The 18598-nt window shown below is 41.2% G+C and overlaps 1 protein-coding gene and 1 pseudogene across 2 annotated transcripts; one reads left to right on the top strand and one right to left on the bottom strand.

Moving 5' to 3' along the window:
* The first annotated feature begins 472 nt into the window (after positions 1-472).
* LOC145535835 (uncharacterized) lies at positions 473-11228 on the top strand. 2 transcript variants are annotated; one of them, XR_014075510.1, is made up of 4 exons: positions 473-954; positions 1429-1546; positions 7587-7694; positions 9551-11228. XR_014075510.1 is itself a non-coding variant. In XM_081564175.1 (3 exons), exons 1-3 carry the CDS (start codon positions 751-753, stop codon positions 4894-4896), a joined length of 369 nt encoding a protein of 122 aa, XP_081420301.1. In that variant the 5' UTR covers positions 487-750; the 3' UTR covers positions 4897-5541. The 2 variants fall into 2 exon arrangements, 1 of the variants encoding a protein (XP_081420301.1); XM_081564175.1 differs by lacking the exons at positions 7587-7694; positions 9551-11228 and adding an exon at positions 4850-5541 and having other exon boundaries at positions 487-954.
* A 5136-nt stretch (positions 11229-16364) lies between these two features.
* On the bottom strand, positions 16365-17547 carry LOC145536650 (uncharacterized; annotated as a pseudogene).
* Between the last annotated feature and the right edge of the window lie 1051 nt (positions 17548-18598).

Raw genomic sequence — 18598 nt, 5'->3', positions numbered from 1 at the left:
AGACAGGCCTCCTGAAGCAAAGTATGTCTTTGGAGCTTTGAGGGAAATGTGCACCTTAACACATGAGAACAACTATGTGGCCTAAACAGCCGTGGCTCACATCCATTTTCATTTTTCCAGAAGTATTTGTTTAGCATTCTTAGCTGCCAGTCTCAGACAAGCTTTGCAAGAAGCCTGGAGTAATCAGCGGATGGGCATTTGTAGAGAGCATCAGAGAAACTCGAGGTCCTATTAAGGAGCTGAGTGGAAACAACAAATTCCACCCCACCCCACCCCCGCCCCCGCTGGTATTCTGAGGGGCTGGGCTTATTTTTGGCCAGATCCTACCAGAAACCGTTCCCTTCTCTAAACTCTTGTTCATGCCTCTTGATGGCGATTTCAAGGCTGCCCAGGCAGCGATTGGTGGGTTTGCTTTGAGGGCGTATTTGTTTGGAGGCACCCCTGGTACTACATATTGGCTCAGATTTCATTTGCTCGGTGACTTTTCACGAAAGACACCGAATGCTACATCCTACCCAGATCTGATGCTCGGTCCCATTTGCCGCCCGCCCAAGAGACTGTTACAGACCCTCGTGGAGTCTTTAATCCCTTGGGCTTTGAGACCGAGTTAATCAAGACTGCCTCTCGGCCGCCGCTGCTAGGACCGAGTTGAGGCGCGGCTTGGGGTGGGGAGATCGAGGTGGTGTTCTGACCCACAGTCATCGATCGGGTCGGAAGTGATAGCACGCGGTCTTCCCATCCGTGCGGGGGATGAGCCCGCCACGCGCCGAGGGAGTGGGCCTCCCTTGGGGGTCAGGTCTCTCCAGAGAGCCGCGGGATAAGCACGGCGGCGCGGAGGGGAGCTGCTGCCGAGCCGCCGCCCTGCACACGCAAGAGGAGTCCTCCCCACCGGGAGCAGAGCGGGTCTCGGCTGTTAGCAGAGGAGATCGCGGAGTCTGGAGCAGCCGGAAGCAGGTGAGCCGATGTCCTTTCGGTGTTCTCCTTGAACCAAACAGGTTGCCCTCGGGGGCGGGGGAGGGGGTCTACCCCCAAATTAGCCGAGCGAGCGATCCGGAGTATCGTCGGCTCCCAGTATCCTCCTCCGAGCTGCCTCTAGCTTCACGATCACACCCATCGCCAGGGGATTTGAGTTGAGGCCCAAAATTTAAGGGGCAGGGGACAACGAGATACTTAGGAATGAAGATGAAAGTTTTAATGCAGTATCTTTAAAGTGCAAAGTTAACGCCAAAAATATTCCAAGAAGAACAAAGTATGAAAATATGACATAAAGACATCATCCGAGCCTGACTTGGGAGGGACTTGACCCTGCTCGCCTCCCCCTAACCCCTGACTTGGCAAGGCAACTTCACAGTTATTCCCACCGCTCTCGTGGTCCTAACTCCTAGCCCTCTGTGGTTTTTATTTCTTTGCTCTTCCGGTTGCAATGAGCTGGGACTTAAGTTTGTCTGTGCCTCTTCGGCTTCGGGGAAGGCAAATGGACTGCGGCTTCCCTACCCGGGCTTTGCTCAAGAAGGTGGCAAGGAAGGTGTGGCGCGCGGAGACGAAGGTGAGAGCTTACCTAAGGGTCTCAGGTACAAAACTCCGCATTCATTGCAAACGCCAAAAACAAAACAAAACAAAACACCCCACGGAAGTGAGGCACAAAAGGAAGCGGTGGTCCCTTAATTAGGGCTTAGGAACCCACTCAGAACTGGGTTGAATATAAATACCTTAAAGGACCCACAAGAGGCTGGGAAGGGCTTTTGAAATGGTTTTGCCGAAAAAGGGATGTCTCTGAACTTGGGGACGCCTTATTCCTCGCGGGCCAGCCACGAACGTTTCCTGGCATTGCAATTCAGTCTGAGATTGCAATGATAAAAACACCTTTAATGAGGATCACACTCCATCATTTGCAGTGCATGTCCCCGTATCTTACGGCTTTTAACTCTCCTAGCAGGTGGCCAGAGACTCCGCTAGGCTCTGACTAAAAATCGCCTTTCAATGGTCTCTATCCCTTGAAACTTTTTTTTTTTTGCTGATCTTTTTTTTTTTAATTTTTCTTATTGTTCGCTGTCCTTAAGGTTGTGGTTCAGTTGCTCAGTCGTGTCCGACTCTTTGCGACCCCCTGGACTGCAGCAGGCCAGGCTTCCCTGTCCTTCACCAACTCCCAGAACTCATGTCCATCGAGTCAGTGATGCCATCCAACCATCTTGTCCTCTGTTGTCCTCTTCTCCTCTTGCCCTCAATCTTTCCCAGCATTGGGGTCTTTTCTAATGTCAATTCTTCGCATCAGGTGGCCAAAGTAGTGGAGCTTCAGCTTCAGCATGAATCTTAAGGTTGAGAGAGAGGATAAATGGGGCATCTAGCCTGAACTTGGGAGGTGTCCTGGTTGTAGTCCAGATTAGGAAGAGGCTGGCCACTGGGTCCTTGATTGCCAGATTCCTTAAAGAGTTCCCTAACTGAAAGCTTTCTTTTGTCTTATGAAAGCCAGTGAAAATGAGGTCAAGAGGCTGAGCAAATGGAGGAGACAGGGAAGCTATTGTTTATGTGCCTCTTCTTAAAAAAAAAAAAATCTTTGGAAGCTTTGAGTGTGTCCAGTCCTCCAAAAGAACAGGAAAAAAAAAGTGAAATTTGTTGGAGTGCTTGCCCGATCCTTGCTAAATGTGTTTGTTTACCTTGTGTGTGTGTGTTAGTCGCTCAGTCATGTCCGACTCTTTGAGACCCCATGGACTACAGCCTGCTAGGCTCCTCTGTCCGTGGAATTCCCCAGGCAAGAATACTGGAGTGGGTTGCCATGCCCTCCTCCAGGGGACCTTCCTGACCCAGGGATCAAACCCGAGCCTCCTGCATTGCAGGCAGATTCTTTACCATCTGAGTCACCAAGGAAGCCCTTACTTTGAGGAGCTTACCTTCAGGAGCTTACTTTGAGGAGCTATTAACTCAACATTCCGCTTAACATAAAACAGGAAGAAGTGGGGAAGTGCTGGCATCGCACCGCAGCTCTGTGAGCTGTTGCTTTCCTTCTCCTCCCGGATTTAGCTGTTCCTCTCTTTAGCCAGCAGAGGGCACTGTGACTACATACACTCCATTTTGACATTTTGGAGGGGTCGAGGGTGGGGTGGGAAGGAGAATTTTCAGAGCTATAAAGATTGCTTGGATCCAGAAAGAAATGTGCACTGTTTTCCATGAAATTTTAGTAGGGTAAATAGATTATTATTTAAGAACGTATGGATGTCTATTTGATTAATAACCCATCCAACCAGGAAAGGAAAGTGAAGATGTTTCATAACTGTCTTTGTTACCAAGGATTGAAATAGCAAGAACAAAATAGCTATGTGATAATGAATATCAGCAGGATATCCCTAAATTATTTAGGACACAACTAGTTAGAACTTTTTCTCCTAGGAATGTTTGTGTTGAGACCTAGTAACAGGGAAGAATAGGTCTGATTTATCCTAAACATCTGCTTTTCTGTTCATTGCAACCATAAACCCTTTCATTAATATCAGGACAGTTCAGCACAACTCTATTTCACCAAAGAAATCTGGCATTGGAGGCCCTCCATGATTTTCCTCAACAGACTTCCAATTTCCTGTTTTGACTATCCACTTGTCCCAGGTGGCTCAGTGATAAAGAATCTGCCTGAAATGCAGGAGACGAAGGTTTGATCCCCAGGTTGGGAAGATCTCCTGGAGGAGGAAATGGCAACCCACTCCAGTATTCTTGCCTGGAAAATGCTATGGACAGAGGAGCCTGGTGGTCTACAGTCCATGGGGTCACAAAGAGTCAGACACGTTTAGTGACTACACAGCAGCAACATCCACTTCAGCCACAACATCCATGTTTCAGCCTCATCTAACTGAATCCCCATACTTCCCTAGCAGTTCCTTTACTCTTCATCTCCCACTCACTCGCCCCTTCCATAAACACTGGAAATCCTACCCATTCTTCAAAGTCCAATTCAAATGCTGACCCTTTGTGAGTGTTGCATGTAGCTCTTACTCTCTCTACTGTAAGCATTTGTGCAATAAAATGAAGATCTCTTCTTCTGTTCCAGATACTGTCGAGATAGTCACAAATGATGAATACACAGGGAAACATCACTACAGGGAAATGCTTGTGCTGTAACCAGAGTAAGCATGGGAGGGAGGCTCTGAGAGCTTTGATCAGTGCTTCCCAGACAGTCATCGAGTGCTTCTCAGATAGCCAGAGGGAGCAGGGAAAGGCTCCTGTTAGAGGTGATACTTGAACTAGCGTTAAAGGTTAAGGAAATCTGGATGACTGAAATAGCCCCTTAACTGGCTGACTTGTAGATTACAGAGGATGAAGGGAAGATGTAGTGAAAGATAAGATGGGGAAAGTAGGCAGGCGCCATTATACAGAGGAATTTGGGCTTTATTCAATAAGCCATGGGGACGTCTTTCATGGGAGTGATTTAAAGTGGAGGAAGTACTGGATCAGATCCCATATTTAGAAAGCCTGCTCTGGAGGCAGTGTGGTCTATATGGTTGAATGGCAGACAGATTTAGAAATTTATATCACTCTTCAGATGAGGAATGAGAAGGGCCTGGACCACTGTAGATAAAGTAGGAACGGACATGGGAATTCCCTGGCGGTCTAGTGGTTAGGACTCAGCACTTTCACTGCGGTGACCTGGGTCCAATCCCTGGTCAGGTAAGTAAGATCCCACATGGCCAAGAAAATAAAAGAAATGGACAGAAAGGGCCAGATTAGGCCCCCATAATCCATAATACATTGTTTGCAACTCTTATATGAGGCTTTCTACCCTTATAGTGAGTTCTATTTATCTTCCCTAGGAGACTAAGTTCCTTGAGATCAAGATTTTCTAATTCATGTCTTTATTCCTCAGGTCATGTGGCCTTGTCCGTGATAAGCACTTTTGTCAGCATAAGTTGAAGAGAATGAATGAATAGCTGAAATTTTTGATCATGAGGATCTACTTTTGAAGTGCCCTATTACTGCCCTTTGGTCTCAGAAGCCAGTTGAATGACAACTTTGTTTAACATATTAGTAAATGCATTGTGGGTAGTTTATAAATGTTAAAAAAAAATAAGATTTCTCATGGAAACCTCACCACTGGTTACCATTTATGAGTATTATACTTGAAAATGTTAAATGATTTTGATGGTCTGTACTTTTTGAACTCGCCACTTGCACGTGTGTGTATGTTTTAAGATTTTTGAAGGATGTTAGTTCTGCACAATTTTTACAAAAGCAAACTCCTTGTGACCAAATGTCCTTTCATAACAGAAGCTGCAACGAACTCAGTCTTATTTGTCCATACAAATCCTCAAAGGGTGTGATGTTTTATAAAATTCTTTGTTCTTGGTGAAATTGCTAACAGGAAAAAAACATCCTGAGATCCTTCTGCCCTTTTGGGCACTTGAACAGGGTGAGCCCCAGCTCATGACCACAGAGCTCAACCAGCCAGGCTCCATGTCTCCTCATAGAGGGTGACGGGCATTCTCAGATTCACAAGGACTAGAAGCATGATGTTACACTCTCTAGCTAAATGTACTTTGGAAAAATATACCTTGCAAAGAATTGCCCTTTGTTATTCCATTATTTGGTGATGGACAGGGAGGCCTGGCGTGCTGCGATTCATGGGGTCCCAAAGAGTCGGACACGACCGAGCAACTGAACTGAACTGAACTGAACTGATTCCATTATTTATTATCATCCTAATGAAAGGTTGTTGCTAAGCCATGAAAGACGCCTGGATTCTTGGCCTCCGGAGGAGAGGAATTCAATCTGGTGCCAGTGACAAGGCTTGATCGCCCAGAGCTTTTGTGTAATAAAGTTTTTATTAAAGTATAAAAGAGATAGAGAAAGCTTCTGACATAGACATCAGAAGGGGGCAGAAAGAGTGCCCCTTTGCTACTTGCTATTTTTTTAGCAGAAAGTTATATACCTACTAGCAGGCTGCTGATTAGAGAAAGGAAATGTCTCAAAACTCAGAGAGTGGCACCAGGCCCCTCACCCACAACATGCAATTTGAGTTAACATTGGCACAAGGTGAGTCATCCCAGGCCATAAGAGGATTGACATGAATCTTAAAGAAAGGCAGGTTTCCAAGCAAATACATAGTATCATTAACATAGCTTAAGAGAACATTTGCATGAGGAAAACATACTGGTTTGTCAAGTTGGTTCTGTCTTAGTCAAAACTGACTTGAAGAAACACAGAGTCTAAGGTAAATACATAGTTCATTAACATAGCTAAAGAAAAACTTTTCCATAAGAAAAATGCATTGGTTGGCTCAAGGTTTGAGAAAAGTTAAGTTCAGGTGGAACCAGGTGTCCTCATGGCAACAGAAAATTTAAAAGAAACCTCCTTTTAATTTTGTATAGGGAAGGGAAAAAAGTCTGATACTTGTAGTTTGTTTCCTCCTGCCGCTTAAGAGAGAGAGAAAATAACGTCTGACACTTGCAGCCTATTTCCTCTGTTTGGGGGCCCCTAGCCTTCTTGCCTGTTACCCTCTCACTAAAAGCTTCAAGTCTGTACAGCTTGCAGAACTGAAAGCTAATGTGGAAAGTTTACTTCCGAGTCTTTATTCTTCACATTAACTTGGCTCCAGCATCTTGCAAAAGTGGCATATCCTTAGCAAAGTCAGAGAACACAGGATTAAACTCTGACCCAAAGTGAATATTATGGGTAGAAGTATAGCTATCATTGGAAAATTGGTTGAATAAAGTTTTACCCAGTGATTTAGTTAAATATAGAGTCATGTCATTCTCCCTACCTGGCGCTTCAGTTTTTAATGCTCTTATTTGCATGCATAAAATGTATTTTAGTTTTATATGCTTTTTTATCCTCTTAGGGAGGGGAAGGTTTTTAAAAGCAAAGCATGAAACATTTGACTACATAAATATTTGAAACATCTTTATGGCAAAAGACAAAATAAAATAAATGACACGCTTGGAGAAAATGTTTACAATATAGAATTAAAAATAAGAGTTCCTTAATATGCTAATGGCTTCCCAGGTAGCTCAGTGGTAAAGAATCTGCCTGCCAATGCAGGAGATCACTGGGTCTGGAAAATCCCCTGGAGAAGGAAATGACAATCCGCTCCAGTATTCTTGCCTGGAGAATTCCATGGACAGAGGAGCCTGGTGGGCTACATTGCTTGGGGTCACAAAGAGTTGGGTGCGACCGAGCAACTGAGCACACACACACACACATACACACAATATGTTAATAGTGCCTGCAAGTCATTAAGAAAAACATTAAAAAGTGGGCAGAGGATATGAACAGACAATTTAAAGATGAAATAGAAATGGCTTTCCATATGGAATGATGATGAAAGAAATGAAAATTAAAAATGAGATACTTTGTGATTCACCTTCTGCTTGGCACAGATTGCAGAAGTGGATAGTATTTCATGTTGGTGAACATATGGGGGAAAAGAACTCTTATCCACTCTTAGTGAGCATGCAAATTGGTCTAACTTTTGTAAGGGCAATTTGGCCGATATTATTATTATTATTATTCCACATTTCTGTTCTCCTCACTAGCTGCTAAGCTACTTGTTCAGACTGCTTCTGTTCCTGTCTTCGTTTCCCATTTTTGTGTCTGTTTTTTCCTAGGTGGTGATACTTGTTCTCATCTCAGCCTGGTAGCCTGACCTTGACTCCTGAGTTCTGTGATCCCTTCACAACTGCAAGTCATTCTCATATGAAATTAGAGTTTACCTGGTCTGCACCTTTGAGAGTTTCGGGACAATATGCAAATTCCAGTTACCATCATGTTGTCTTGCTGAGTATCTCACGTGACAGGACCAACATTTGGGTTGCTTGCTGGTACCCTGGTTCTTCTACCCTTTGTTGCTTCTGCCACCATCAATTGCACACATGTATAGTCATGCCAAAGCTATTTTACCCTTTTTATTTGTCTTGTGAATGTTGTCATTTGCTCTTTATATGATAGTGTTGTGTATTGCTCAGAGACAGAAAACTTTCAATAGCTGTAATTTTGAATAAGAATGGTATCCAAGCAAAAAACCAAGAAGGTAAATGATAGAGAGGCAAGAAGGGTGAAGAGGACAAAAAAGGTGGCAAACAAAATGAGAATTCTTGAAATGCTTGATAATGGTGAAACCAAGACCTCTGTAGGGCATTTTTGGGTGCTAATGAATCAATAAAGAAAAATGAGAAAGCTATTAAGGCCAGTGCATCAGAGGCACACCAGAATCATTGAGAAAATCATACAACTCAAAATGCCAAAATAGACAAAAAGGAAAGAGATTTGCATTTGTGGCTTCTAAAACAGAGAAGGCTGAATAGACCTCTTTCTATGTGTAAAATCTACTTGCAAGCATCACAAACATGCAAATTTAAATTTTGATCTGGATGGAAAATTGTAACATTCATCATGAGTGGTGGGATAAGTTTAGGAACCACCATGGTCTGTATGAAAAGACATGGCTGGCAGAGGAAGCAGATCATGAAGCCACTGCAGAATATTGAAGGAATGGATAGAGAAAAATGGCTATATGCCTGAACAGGTCTACAATACTGATGAAACAGTCTTGTTCTGGAAGTGCATGCCTACTTGCACATCTATTACAAAGGAGGAGACAAAGACCAGAGGCTTCAAGCCTGGGAAAGATAAGCTCCAAAGTTCTTTGTTCCAATGCTTCTGGTGACTTTCTGACTAAACCCGTGTTGCTTCACAAGTTCTGCAGTTCTTGCCCTCTTAAGAGAAAATGCCAGAAACCCTTTTCTGTGTATATGCAGGGAAACCATAAGATATGGAGCACTGAGAAACTCTTTTTGGATTGGTTTTTGAAGTGTTTTGTTCCTGAGGTTAAACAATATTTAAACCAAAAACATCTTGAATTCAAATTGTTGCTGGTTCTGAACACGGCTCCCACTGATAAAAGTGTGATAGTAAATGCTGATCTTTGTGTTAAAGTCATCTCCATTTACCCCAGTACAACTCCATTCCTTCAACCCATGCACTTGGGAGTATATTTGACTACCTGGCAACTCTTATGAGAGAGACACCTGAAATTATTGTGAAAGTAGCTCATCAAAATTTCTCCATATGTAATGCTTTTGATGATAGTAGAAGAGTCAGTGAGAGAAATAAAATAATCAGCCCTTAATGGAGCCTGGCAGAAATTTCAGAATGAGGTTGTAACTAATTCTGAAAGTTTCCTTCCAGTGCCAGAAGAAATTGAAAATGTAGCATCTGCAAAAACGTTTGGGTGGTGAAGGATTTGAAGACAGTGAATTAAGTGACATTGCTGAACTGTTAGATTCTAACCCTCAGAAGATAGTTGAGAAATATTTCAACTGTTAGAGACCTGATCACATCACAAGTTGATGAAAGAAGTCAGTATAGGTTAACTTCCAGAACTTGAAGAAGGTTGAAGCACCCACTCCACAAATCAAATTGCTGTGATGATTCAGAGAAAAGAGATCCTTTGGTGGAATATTTATTGACTTTCAGGCAAAGCTTAAATGATTACCCACAACCTTATAAAGGCAGGAATAAGAAACCTTCAAACAAAGGCCAGTAAGCGTTTTCTCTCTGCTTGCTTCAACAGAGAGAAGAGGCTGGACCATCGGACTGCGTCATGCAAACCCATGCTACAAATGGCAGACAGAAAGACCTCACACAGACAGTGGAACCCTGGGATTCAGACTCTGACAGCTTTGATGATGTGATGATCCATGCAGGAGACTGAGCTTACTCATATGCAGATAAAATCCTGTTTTCTCCATTCTTTCACTGTTACTACTGTGATTATCAGCCTTTTCAGTGATGCATGGTATTCTTCACCTTGAGCTCAGAGAGAAATAGAAATTAGTTGTCCAACAATCTCAATTGCTAATGTAAAATTCGTAAAATTTCATCAAGGCTCACTTTACTTAGTGTTTTATTCTGATGAACAAACCAATTGTCTCTCCGCCCCAATTTTCCCTCCAAAGCTCATAAATTCCTCCAACACAAATTCCCTTACAATGAGGGTCAACTCTAGGACCTAAGGAGGGGGCTACTCATTTTGATACACTTTTGACCCTAAAATTTATTTTAACTCTGTTTAAGCCTAACTTGCTGTCTCAACAGAAAGGATACAAATCCCCTTGTTAATTCATTTGGTATAAGTTCATTTGTTTTGCAGCAATTGTATAAGATACTGAAAGGCATGGTGTGTCCTGGAAGGCAGTACATTTATCGCGGATTCCTGGATTAACTTTGGTACCTAATCAAGGAGGAGAAGCTGCTAGAGTTCATTGCCATCCATCCTCTCTGTTCTTATATCTGGTCTTCCAAGTGATTTAAATGGTTAAATATCCTCTTCCCCAAAGGTGGTAGAAATACAGTAAGTTTTCCCCTAGCCTGGAAAATCTGAAAGATAGGTTCCCTATATCTGAGTTTGCAGTGATCAGAGAAAGGGGACAAGAATACAAAAGTTAAAAGTCTTGGCTTGCGTAGTTACAGTTTGGATGACAGACATTCCTCAACATGTTCCAAAGAGGCAGATGAGTGTTGAAAACCCATTACTGGGTGATAGGGATCTAGGGACTCACCATAGTGCCAGGGGAGCTTACACTCTTCTCTAAGTCATGGTGGTTTTCAACACTGGCTGCCCATCAAAATCGTTATGGGGAGCTTCAAAAGCAGATTTCTGGGATCTGTCCCTAGACTTGCTAAATCGGGAATGAGGCCAGCAGCTGTTGATTTTGAAAGCTACTCAAGTGATTTTTTAATAGAGTCATGGTTGAAAACCACTACTGTTGAAAACCATAATTATGATAGAAAATATAACACAAATGATAGTGAGCCCCAGGGGGTAGGAAACCTCGATTCCAATTTTCTACTCTGCCACGGGCTCAATGGATGCTCTTATTCAAATCATCCTACTCTTTCCTTATCTGTCCAAGGAGAGAATAGGAACACTTGGTCTCTGATGTCCTTCTATCTCTGACATTGTTACCTTGAGAGAAAGGTGCATCAGCCTCATTGGTTGATTTTGAGACTACCTAAGCCCTTTCATAGAGACCAAGGTAAGTAGTAATACTACTGTCTTGTACTCTTGTTATTTTAAAAATGGTTCTTGTGGCTCAGGCTTTCTTATGTTTTACTCCCTCTCAGAAAAGAGTTAGTCACAGATGCCATAGAAGAAAGGGAAACCAATGTAACATCAACTCTGACTTACAGGGTTTGCATTATATATATAATGTATAGACATTGTCAATAAAACTAGATATTTTGTTTCATTTCCATAAACCAAAGCAGAGAAATATGTTAACTGTTTCAAGGTTCCATGGATAACTGGGGTACTCTTAATCATACCTAGAGGTAAATAGTTTTAAGCGAATGATTATTTTACCAGTATAATCAGCAGTTCCATATGATTTTAAAGAATGTAGTTTCCTGATAAGTTTATCATTTATTGAGATTATTGCATTGGCAAGTTTTTGTCTTAATTTGACCAGAAATAGAGAAATAAAACTTTAAGTTGAATAGCATCCATCAGGAACTGTTAATATAAAATAATACAAGGGGAAACTGACTATTATATGATTCTGGTGGTGGTAGGAATGCCTAGACTTTGGCTTGATATATGGAAACATTTGTCTAGGGCCCAGACCATTTGAAATAAAATACTGGGGTAGATCTAATTCTTGTTTATGGCAATATCCAGTTCAAATAATTTAAGAAGTATCATTGATGAGGGTAAAAGGCCATTTTAATATGGTTCAGTCTAACAAGTCATCAGGGCTTCCGAGGTGGCTCAGTGGTAAAAGAATTTGCCTGCCAATGCAGGAGACACAAGAGATGGGGGTTCCATCCCTGGGTCGGGAAGATCCCCTGGAGAAGGAAATGGCAACCCACTCCAGTATTCTTGTCTGGGGAATCCCATGGACAGAGGAGCCTAGTGGTCACAAAGAGTCGGACACAAGTGGGTGACTGAGCACACACAGGTCTGCAGAACACAGGAGGATGTGAAAGTTGGTTTAGACTGAGTGATAGAAATAGAAGTTAATGATAACAGTGCCACGTACATGGGTGTTCCTTTTTTCTTTTTTAAGTTAAGACTAATTCCTAAAATTGAAGAACTGAAATTTCTTTTGGTATATTTTATATACAATTTGAATGGAAAGGATCTTCCTGTTGTCAGATGACTCAGGTAAATTCTGGTCTTCAATTTTATGAAGCACATGGAAATTTCTTTCTTTACAGACATATTTAACAACTGGCAAAAAGAAAGAAAAGAAAGACAAAGCAGGTAGAGAGAAAGGATAGCTCAGGTTGCTGAAATTTGTAGAAAATATTAGAAAACTGACATTACATTGAAAAAGAGCATTTTGTTTGCTTAGAATCTTTTAAGATCAAAATGCAAAGAAGGCTCTTTAAACTACACATTTGGATCATATAGCTGCCAGCACCTGAATGCTAATAAAGGGCTTCTACAGCTTGTATAGTCTCAAAGAGTGTATGGGTCATGTTTGTGCTATGAAATACATTACTCACTGAACTTTGCATAGTTTTATTACCTTTTAAAGACCTTTGATGTAAGTGTGTTATGGTTGTTTTCCTGAGAGTTCAGAAATAAATATGTGCTATGAACAGAGTGTATATGCTCTGGGGAACTATAAAATCAAGTAGAAAATAGGTGAAAGGATAAATAGTACATTTCGTTAACAAATATGGAGAGAAGTTAAATATGAATCTAGTGTGGTTGAGATGTTGCACTTCATTTTTCTTGCATTACTACATAAAGCCGAAGATAAAATCAACCTATCATTGCAAAGACCCAGAGTTGGTTCTTGATTAACTGGCAGTGGTATGATGAGTGGCCTAATGATGTGAACATGGGACTTAGAGTGAGGGCTTTGCCAGCGACTTCTTGTCTGCCTTGAACTGGGGACTCCCTCTCTTTGGGTGAGTGGTACTTAGTCCTGGCAGAATAACCCTTAGTCTGTTGAGGTGTGAGAAATTAGCGTGGGTCTTAGGCTTGGGAATCAAGTTCAGGTATCTGCCTGCTTGCAATCCTATCCCTGCCAATTAACAGCTAGGTAACTGTGGCCATGTTTTTAAACCATTTCAGACTTCAGTTTCTGATCTGTAAAATGAGGTTGAAATATGAAATGTTTAATACAGTGCCTGGCATAAAGTAAATGCTCAATAAGTTGTTGCTATCACTATTATTTTAATGTGAATAACCATTAAAGAACTAGAATATGATCATTCACTATCTTTGCCAAACTTTATCTGATTTCCTTCAAAATAAGTTATACATGATGGTCTCACGAAGAGAGAAGGAGTAAACATTGATGTTAAATATTTCTGTTTGTTTGCTTGTGAGGGATACCTGACAATAATTCCTTAGTCCCTGTTATACCTTGACCTTAGTGATTTCATATGATATATTTATAATGTGGTTATTTATTTATATAGTGATTAAGGGTAACGACTTTTCTCACATGGATGTGTTTCTATTCTTTAGAAAATAATCCATCCACCTGGTTCCACTTTTAAGATAACTAAGTGACTCTGTTAATAGGAGCCAAAGAGAAAGCTATATGGGACCTTAAGCTATATAGACCTTGGTGTGCTTAAACCACAAAGTATTAGTTCAGCTGCCTTTGAGAGAAATTGGATGTCTAAGTGATCTTACTAGATGAGAACAAGACAGTTCCTTACAACTAGCTTCTGAACTTCTTTGTATTGTATTTCATGTATTCTGTGATAGCATTCAAGCAGTTTGAAATAGTCATATTTAGAATGCTAAGTATTCATTGTAATACAGATGCTATGTCTGCTGAGCAACAGAAATGTAATTCAACTTAATTCAACCTTAATTCAACTATAATGGTCTCATAACTCACATCCCATCCAACCTTTTAAGTGTTTTAACCTGGAGTCTTTGGTGTTCTAGTTTTATATATATATATATATATATATATATATATATATATATATATATATATGTATATATAGTAGTTTTTGGCATTCAACATCTTGCCTCTTGACTGACTTTCCTTGTGCAAACTCTGATTCTGGTACTTTCTTATTGAAAAATCTTCTATGGCTGCCCATTGTCTATATATTCACCCACTTAACCTTGAAGTCTGGGCCCAATCTCAGTGTACCTTAACTAGTTTTGTCTGCCAGTGTTTCTTTTTTGCAATATAAATGATAGTCCCTCCCTTCCTCAGCCCTGTCTTTAGCCTATAGCTCAATTCTGATCTCTTAAGTTTATCAGTCTCGGGTGAGTAAGACCAGAAATCAGAAACTTATTGTTTGAAGCCAGAGTACCTGAGATGAACCTACCAAGCTGTAATCTCCTTCCTGTTCTCCTCCATCACTGCAAACACCTAGAGATTATTTGGCAGTGGTAGGATGACAAGAACACGGGAATTAGAGTGAGAGCTTTGTCACTAGGTCCTTGGCTGCCCTGGCTGGGGACTCTCTCTCTTTTGGTGGGTGATGCTTAATCTTGGCAGGATAACCCTAGTCTATAGTGGTGAGTTTCTTCTTTTAAGAAAATATTTTTGTGTGAGTTTCTTCTTAAGCTTCCAATCTACTAAATTAGGGCATCCTCACTGAACCCTATCCCCCTAGGCTGGGGCCTTGAATACCACCCCCTTAATTTTGGCTCTGAATACAAATCTCCTTGTTGAGGGCCCTGAAACAATTAATTGGAGATCTAAACTTCATTCTTAGTTTCCTGCCAGCTTTGTCTCCTGAATAGCATCACATGCATAGGATCTTTATTTACCTCTGGGCTTCAAACTGCTCTATCCACTCTTTTCCATGAGTGCTAGATTGGAATGTACTTAAAGTTTACCACACCCTAGTTGTGGTATCTAGAGCTGGGCCTGGCAAACTAAGGCCCTTGAGCCAAGTCTGGCCCAGCTCATTTATGTGTTTTCTAAGGTGGCACTACAGTGGTAGAGTTGAGTAGTTGCAACAGAAACCATGTGGCCTGCAAAACCTTAGATATTTACTATCTGATCCTTTGCAGAAAACTTTTGCTGACCCCTGATCTAAAGCCAGGTAGTTCCCCTGGCCATGTCTTTGCTTGTTCTTTGATAATTCCTCATTTTTGTGCTGTCAGTTGCTAAACCCCCAGAATCCCAGTTCACTGAAACTATGAGATATGTTCCAATCTATAGAAACTACTTACTTTTAATTGAATTTGCCTGTTTCCTCTTTGTCATCTTCCTAAAAATCCTTTCTCTATGTTTTACTTTTTAGTGGAAGAGATGCTATATTCATAAAGACTGTTAGTCTTATGTCTTTTGATGTTACATCAGATCCTAGTATGAAAGTCTTTCAACTTTGCCAATATTTTTCAATATGACCTTCTAATAGCTCTAAGATTAAAAAGGACTAAGATTAGTCCTTTTAGTTTTTCAGTGTCTCTAATATCAGGTCTTCTGAGCTATGTGTCTTCTAATATCTCCAGTTGCCAGATCTTCTAGATCTTCTACATGTTACAATTTCCATGTTTTCTACTCTCTGGCCTGCAGTATCTTCACTGCCAATGTCTTCTAATCTCCTCAATATCAGGGTCTTCTAATATTCCCCAAAATTAATCTTCTAATTCTATGTCTTGCCTTTCAGGGTCCCGAGTTCTAAATGCCATTTTTTCCCTATGTTCCCAATCCACCAGTGCCTCCTAGAGAGATGTTCTAGAGTTCATGTATTTCATTGTGTACAAAAGTCTAGCTCTTCTAATATCTTCCAGCACATATATAGTTCAGTTCCTGCAACTTATAGTGTCTCCTAAATCCTGATTTTACAATGTTTTGTCATCACAAGTTCCTCTAATGCTCAAGTCTTTCAATATCTCCAAGAACCTGGTCTTCTAACATTCAGGTGTTCCAACATCCTCAGTGTTTGAATAGCTTGGTCTCTTAATATCTTGATCTTTTAATGTCCAAGTGTCCTAATGTCCAGGGCTGCCAACATCCTTGCCTTACAGCATCATGAAAACTACATCGTCCAAATTCTATGTTCTTTAACATAAATATGTCAATATCCAGGTTTTCCAGAGTCTCCCAATATCCAGGCTTTCTGATTTTAAGATTTCTAAATGTCTAGGTCTTTTATTTTCCATATCTTCCAATGTTTGGAGCTTCCAAGGTACAGGACTTGCAGTGTCTCTAGTTTTCAGGGCTTCCAGTATCCATTAACACCAACACTCAGGGCCTCCAATGTCTCCAATGTCCAAAATAACAAATGTCCTCAAAATCTAAGACTTCCAATGTCTCCAACATCCTGTGCTTGCAATGTCTCCAATGTCCAGGGTTTCCAATGGCACCAGTGTCAAGGTCTTCCACCGACTCTAGATCTTCCAGCAACTCCAAGTCTTCCAACTAATTCCAAGTCTTCCAGCAACATCAAGGTCTTCCAGCTAAACCAGTCTTCCAGAAAATCCATGACTTCCAGTCAATCCATGTCTTCCAGTAAATCTAGCCTTCCAGCAAATATAGGTCTTCCAAAAAATCCATATCTTCCAGGAAAATCCATGTCTTCCAACAATTTCAAGGTCTTCCAGCCAACCCATGTCTTCCAGAAAATCTTTGTCTTCTACCAAATCCAAGTCTTCCAGCTAATTTATGTCTTCCAGAAAAATGCAAGTCTTCCAGTCAATCTATGTCTTCCAGAAAGAAGTCCAGGTCTTCCTCTCAGTCCACGTCTTCCAGAAATATCTACGTCTTCCATCAAATCCAGATCTTCCAGAAAAATACAAGTCTTCCAACCAATCCATGTCTTCCATCAAATCCAGTCTTCCAGTCAATCCACGTCTTCCAGACAAAATCTATGTCTTCCACTAAACCCAGGTCTTCCAGCAAAGCCACGTCTTCCAGAAAATTCATGTCTTCCTATAACTTCCAGGTCTTCCAGCAGATCTACGTCTTCCAAATTATCCAGGTCTTCCGGACAATTCGGGTCTTCCTGAAAATCCATGTCTTCCAGAAAAGCCATGTCTTCCAGGAAATCCATGTCTTCCAGAAAATATTTGTCTTCCAACAAAACTGTGTCTTCCATCAAATTCATGTCTTCCAGCCTATCCATCTCTTCCAGAAAATCCTCGTCTTCCAATGAAGGTGCACCTTCCAGGAAATCCACGTCTTCCAGAAAATCTTCGTCTTCCGATGAAGGTGCGCCTTCCAGGAAATCCACGTCTTCCAGAAAATCCTAGTCTTCCAATGAAGGTGCGCCTTCCAGGAAATCCACGTCTTCCAGAAAATCCTCGTCTTCCAATGAAGGTGCGCCTTCCAGGAAATCCACGTCTTCCAGAAAATCCTTGTCTTCCAATGAAGGTGCGCCTTCCAGGAAATCCTTGTCTTCCAACAAAGCCACGTCTTCCAGGAAATCCTTGTCTTCCAACGAAGGTGTGTCTTCCAGAAAATCCTCGTCTTCCTACACCTCCAGGTCTTCCAGCATCTCCAGGGCTTCCAGCATCTGCTCGTCTTCCAGCATCTCTGTGTCTTCCAGCATCTCCACGTCTTCCAACATCTCCACGTCTTCCAACATCTCCACGTCTTCCAACATCTCTACGTCTTCCAGCATCTCCATGTCTTCCAAACAACTACTCAGTCTTCCAAAAGCAGGTTCAATATCCACGTCTTCCAACGTCTCCGGTGTACCGGTCTTCTAACATTCAAGTCTTCCAGTGTCTACGATATCCAGGTATTTTAACATGTTCCATAGTTCAGGTCTTCCAAACTTTCCCCAGATCCAGACCTTTTCAAAATTAGTCTTCCCAAGTCCGAGCCTTTCCATGTTCAGATTTTTCCATAGACAAGTCTTCCAACTCAAATATTGCTGCTTCTAGTAGAATTAGCTTTAAAAAATTGAATAGGGCATTCCTTCAGCCTAGTAGTGTTTTTTGCTACTAGGAAATGTGTATTCATTCTTTACAACTTTTAAAGATAGTGTTTATTAAACAGCTTCTGGAGAATAAACACACATAAGATTGCTGTGATAAGTTTTGCAAATTTACTAATGCTCCTATTTTTTATAAAGTCAATTCCGTTTGGTACAAGTGAAATTATTATTTTAATGAGAAAAACTCCTGTTTAGAGAGTTTATTATTTTAGATAAAGCTAACATATAGTGTATTAACCATTTCTTATAACATCAATTTTTGTGGTTTAATCTTATGTGGCGTAAATAATAATAACAGCAACAACATTAACATAGCATTTGCTATGTCCAGGCACTGTTCTAAGGTCCTTACATGCATCAACTCATTTAATCTTCATAAGAACCCATTGAGGTAGATACTATCATCCCTGTTTTACAGATGAGGAAACTGGCATACAGAGGTGAAGATCATAACTCTTCAGTAGTGAGAGAAATAGGTCCATGAAAGTATGTATAGACCAATAGAATATGCACTGAAGCATTAGTAGAGAAAGTCCCCAAAGGAAACTTAATACATTATGCTGTATTTACACAATGGAATATTATACAGCAGAGAAATGAGTGGGCAATGGATAAACATATTATATATATATGAATATGGGTAGACCAGGGGCTTCCCTGGTAGCTCAGCTGGCAAAGAATCTGCCTGCAATGCAGGAGACCTGGGTTCAACCCCTGAGTTGGGAAGATCCCCTGGAGG

The sequence above is a fragment of the Giraffa tippelskirchi genome, chromosome X (assembly GCF_054371585.1).
Source record: "Giraffa tippelskirchi isolate mGirTip1 chromosome X, T2T-mGirTip1v1.2.pri, whole genome shotgun sequence".
NCBI classification, from domain to species: domain Eukaryota; kingdom Metazoa; phylum Chordata; class Mammalia; order Artiodactyla; family Giraffidae; genus Giraffa; species Giraffa tippelskirchi.
This window is presented reverse-complemented; position numbering and strand designations above follow the sequence as displayed.

Excerpts from the sequence above, each read along its gene's own strand:
- LOC145535835 (XM_081564175.1), top strand. The coding sequence starts at position 751 with ATGAGCCCGCCACGCGCCGAGGGAGTGGGCCTCCCTTGGGGGTCAGGT. Across the intron at positions 955-1,428 it reads TCTGGAGCAGCCGGAAGCAG|CTGGGACTTAAGTTTGTCTG; the intron begins GTGAGCCGATGT and ends GGTTGCAATGAG. Across the intron at positions 1,547-4,849 it reads TGTGGCGCGCGGAGACGAAG|GTCATGTGGCCTTGTCCGTG; the intron begins GTGAGAGCTTAC and ends TTTATTCCTCAG.